Source organism: Quercus suber, unplaced genomic scaffold (genome assembly GCF_002906115.3).
Source record: "Quercus suber isolate HL8 unplaced genomic scaffold, Cork oak 2.0 scaffold_65, whole genome shotgun sequence".
NCBI lineage: Eukaryota > Viridiplantae > Streptophyta > Magnoliopsida > Fagales > Fagaceae > Quercus > Quercus suber.
The window spans coordinates 637,797-642,829 of record NW_027069530.1 but is presented as its reverse complement, the minus strand read 5'-3'; the positions used below and the strand labels follow the sequence as shown (position 1 = coordinate 642,829).

The following is a 5,033-nucleotide window of genomic DNA, read 5'->3' as shown; positions in this document are numbered from 1 at the left end:
TGTAAGGGTAATCATATGTGACAAAGGCAGCTAGCTAGCTTAGCTGCTTCCAATCTCTCCTACTCTGTCTTGTCCCTTAAGGTTTCCCCAGTCGTGCTTCGTGTAGGTGAGCCCTTACTGTCCACTCCACATACAAAACTTCCATCCCAAGCACCCCTCTACAAGAAAACAAAATAATTACCAATAATTTTTTATAACATTAATTTGTTTCGCAACAGTGCGTACCCATTCAGACAGTTTTACCTAACTATATCATAGTTCATGAAGTGCTTATTGTACAATGGGAAAGAAAAATATTATACCCAATCTGTATTTCTTCACATGGAAACTAAGGGGGAGAGAGGGGTGGGGGGGGGGGGGGGGAANTAGGGGGGGGGGGGGGGGAAGTATAATATAAAATATATAATCTAATAGTTATAAAGTAAATGTATAAATCTAATCAGACAAAAAAGGTGGTACCAAGTGAGATTTGTGAGAAGAAAAGCAGAAGTTAGTTGAATTTGCCAATGTACCAACTTAAGAAAATAGCTATCTAACCAAAAAAAAAAGGCCCATCTAGATCCTTCATCACCAAGTTTATATTGAATAAATTCAAAGTAAAAACTGCAGGTAAGAAATTTATACTGCAGACTTGATAATTTCTACTGCATATACTAAAAGGTAATTAACTTTAAATACAAAAGTTTTGGTGGTGTTAATTGAGTAGGCGTTTGAGTAAAGTTGGAAATGATTTAAGGTATTTGGGTAGGTCTTCGTTCAACAAATATACCATAACCTTATGATTATAAAGTTAGCAGCAGCAGGTATATTGGTCATTGTGGCTTTGTAATATTTGTTGTAAAGTAAGCTAGTTGGTTTCATACCTTTAAAGCTAGCCATGCTCATAACCACCTAAGATAGGAGAAAGAGAACCATCATTACAAGGAAAAAGAGCAAAAACAGAGAGCCACAAAAAAGAAGAGAAGGGCTTTGTGGAGGCTGGCAGCAATGGCAACACCAAAACAGATGTGGGAGCAGCAACAATCACAGATGCAGCGAGTGAAGAACTCAGGAATTATCAGTTGCAATGGGACCCAATAAAGGATGACAAGGAAGAAGAAATGTCGCAGTCAGCATTGGCTATTTTCCGTGCAAAGGAAGAAGAAATTGAGAAGAAGAAGACGGAGGTCAGGAATAAGGTTCATGCTCAGCTGGGCCGTGTTGAAGAAGCAACTAAGCGCCTAGCAGAGATTCGAGAAGTAAGTTGAACAATATTGCCACAAGATATCATATTAGTCTCTACATTAAAAGGTGACATATGCAGTAATTATTGAATTTAACTAGAGATCATATACCATGAATTCAAATAACAAGACCTTTTGGTGCTTAAGGAACCTGAAATAAATGCCAATGTAGAAAAAACATCATTACTACACTATACATAAAAATGATGAAAATTACGGCCTTTCACTGCTGAGCTGACTGTTTTAGTAAATTGATGAACTAAGTGGAGTTCAAATGATTTACATTAGATCACAAGTTTCTTCACTTTTCCCAATTCTTTTGAGCAACCTACCTGGTGATTTTCAAAATTTTGAGGATAATTGTGGTGTGGTTATTTCTTTTGTTAGTCTGCAGTATTGGCATATGACTTGGAGATAAAAAGTCTTCAATAAACTGTCATATAATATCTGTTTAATTATCTTTGTATCTATAACTTGTTATTTGATTATATCTAGTGGAATTAAATATCTTTTAGGAGCTTGAGGCTCTCACAGATCCAATGAGGAAGGAAGTTGGAATAATCCGCAAGAGGATAGATGCAGTTAACAAAGAATTAAGGCCACTGGGTCAAAGCTGCCAAAAGAAGGTGGAGTTCTATCATTGTTTGCATATAGTTGTTGTAGTTGTTGTTTTCTAAATCTTTATATCTAAGAAGTCATTTACTAAGACACATTTGATTGTGTCATGGAAATGAAACCATTCCATATCCTTTAACATTAATAAATGCTATGTAGAATTTGATGAATTGAATGTTGGGGTTTATACCCTAAAATCCAATTTATTGGCATGTTATAAATAATTAAATTATTTAATTATATGAGACTATTTATAAATAAACTAATGAGACATTATCATAGTTCTTGAGATGCATTGTATGTGATTTAGTCATAGAAGATATAAATCACAAGTTCCTTTTAAGCTCAAAACATAGTTCGTAGTAGGTGATGAAATTGGACGTTTCATCTACGAAAACTATAGCGCATCAACCAAGATGATTTGTCTTGATCATGGAAGTAGAGACTTCTAGTTAACGTGTTGATGTATCTTAAGAGTTAAGACATATTGAACTGGACCGCTGTGAAATTAATTATTTAATTAACAACTGTCACTTGAATAATTAATCTCACGACTTCTAATTTCATAGACTCTCAATCCTGAGAGGATAGTGAACTCGATCATGAAATGTAGGTTACTTTGATATATCAGGAGTGAGATCTAATATTCACGATCAAAATCTCAGTATGTTAGGTGACCACACATAGTGTTGAGGGAACGCATATTCTTAAGATGGAATCCATGATCTCTTTCTATAGAAACACAAAATATCCTCTTAAGATAAGTTTAATAGAACTAGTTATTCAAGGCGCCCACTTTAGTAAGGAGTTACTAAAGTTTATATTTATTGAAATCGGATTTCAATAAATGTGAATAACTAAAATATTAAAGTGAGTACTCAAGGATAAAATAGTTGTTTACAAAATGATAGTTCTTTATGACTTTGTTCACTATGGATATTTCATGAAAGGATCAAATGATATCATTAAAGTCTTAGGATATAATTTATTAATAAGGCCTAGAGTGTAATTATATTTATATAGTGGTATTAAATATAATTAATAGTAACTTTGAACTTATCAAGAATTGACAGAAAAGCCCAAGGCCCATTGGAGCTAGAATCATATTTGTTCTATTTGGTCCTATCTCAAGCCACAAACTAAAGCTCAATTGGGCAGGCCTAAAAGGCTAGCCCAATTAGATAATCAGTTAGGTATAAGAAGAGAAACATACAGAATTTTCATAATATAGAAGATGAAAATGGAGTGTATGTGAGAGTAAGCCACTCTCTTATTCTCCCTTGAACACATATGTGCAAATTGATTGAGAGACCACACTTCTTGGGCACCATGTGGAATTAGGATGAAAATTAGAGGCATTCTCAAGTCTTGGTTTTGAATTTTACTGCATCAAGGTACGCTTTCTATTCTTTGTTCTAGAATTCAAGGTTACATATTATCTCTCATGAATGAAGTAAATCCGTGTTTGTTGCTTCCGCTGTGTGTTTTGTGCGAGATATAAAACTAGATTTTTCAACAATGAAGTCATTTAATATCTAAATATCATTTACAGATTAGAGAACAAATTCAATGGTATATTACTGTAGTTAAAATTATATTAGTACGTAGATTAAAACATGATGGAATGAAATATATTTGTGGCACACTTAAATTCCTCATGCAAACTTCTTTGTCATGATATTTCCCTTAATCAAATCCAAGCAAAATATTTTTCTTTCTAAATGTCCTTTAAAACATTAATGTTGTACAGGAGAGAGAATACAAGGAAGCCCTTGAGGCTGTCAATGAGAAAAACAAGGAAAAAGCTCAACTAGTCACTAAATTAATGGAGGTAAATACTGCCCGTTCTTCATTTTAAACATAAGCAATATGTTACTAAAATTTCCAAAATTTAGTATTATACTTTAAATCTTCATAATTTGATTGCTAACTCTTGTTTTTCATTTTTGTTTTTGTATGAACTTTGTCAGCTTGTGGGTGAAAGTGAGAGAATGAGGATGAGGAAGCTGGAGGAGCTCAGCAAAAATTGTAGAAAAAAAAAAAAAAAAATATTAACCAAAGTTTAAGCATATTGTGACAAAAAAAAAAAAGTTGAAAAAAAAAACACAACATATTGTGACAAAAGGTTGTTAGAGAAACTCATTAATCAGTTGAGATAATTATGTACTTTGATACCACATCTCTGTCAAATAGTTCCCATTTTAGCTTAAGTTTCTGTTCTAATTTTTAAAAAACTAATGCCAAAATTTGTATTTAAATAATTTCTTGCTCTAAGTTCTAGAAAATAAAATATTAACCAAAGTTTAAGCATGTAAATTTGTAAATATAAATAACCTGTTATATTACCAAAAGATTTGGACTTTAATATTTACATATCTATAATTAATAAATGGGATAATTGACCACGTTCTGTTCAAATGTCCAATCATCTGGGGGTTGCAGTACACTCGTTTTCCATTAAGAAAGGCTAAACATAAGAGGTACAAGGAGAAATGACAGTAGCACTATACAAGGTTTCAAGTCGGGTCATGTCCAATATAGATCTAGGAATTGGTCCAGAGATATTACAGCTCTTCAACATTCTGCAATGTAAATAAACTTCTGGTGAGCAAAACTGTGGTAAATTTTGTTTTCATTCCAATCTATAACAATGTTCAACAAAAGAATGACTTACAATCTTTCCATGCCTTTCATGCTACTTAAGTTTGGAAATTTTGAACCCCCTCCAACTACGTCACTGATCCTTCTACATAGAGTTGCACCATCAATAATTGTTAGCTCTTCAGCATTAAATTTCACCAATCAAAACATCACATGAGCATATCCTAGAGATTAAGTTAAGAATTGTTATCCGGAAAGGCAGAACTCACAGCTCAATTAAGTTACTCAAGATAGAAATGTTAGAAGGAATTGGCCCCTCAAAACCACTAGCTTGGATCTCTCTGTTAACAACACAATTCAAATGGATTTAGATCACACCTGAAACCCTTTACTTTAAAGAGATTTAGATAAGGATGTAAGAAAAAGCACATACAATTTCTCAAATTGTTTCCAACTTCCGAAAAAGTCAGGCATTCTTCCAGTGAAGTTGTTACTGCTAATTCTACTGCATGTATCCCAAGCCAGAAACATTATTGAACAAAATACAAACAAGAAGAATGCTACAGTCATCAAAATGACAAGATTTTTTTAAGG

The 5,033-nt window shown here is 33.2% G+C and overlaps 1 protein-coding gene across 1 annotated transcript; it reads left to right on the top strand.

The window, feature by feature from the left end:
* Positions 1-639: 639 nt before the first annotated feature.
* Positions 640-4,048, top strand: LOC111996714 (uncharacterized). Its single transcript, XM_065772864.1, is given in 6 exon segments — positions 640-1,069; positions 1,072-1,238; positions 1,739-1,849; positions 3,589-3,669; positions 3,809-3,866; positions 4,032-4,048. Coding segments are annotated over 6 exon segments (516 nt in total). The 5' UTR covers positions 640-987.
* Positions 4,049-5,033: the final 985 nt, after the last annotated feature.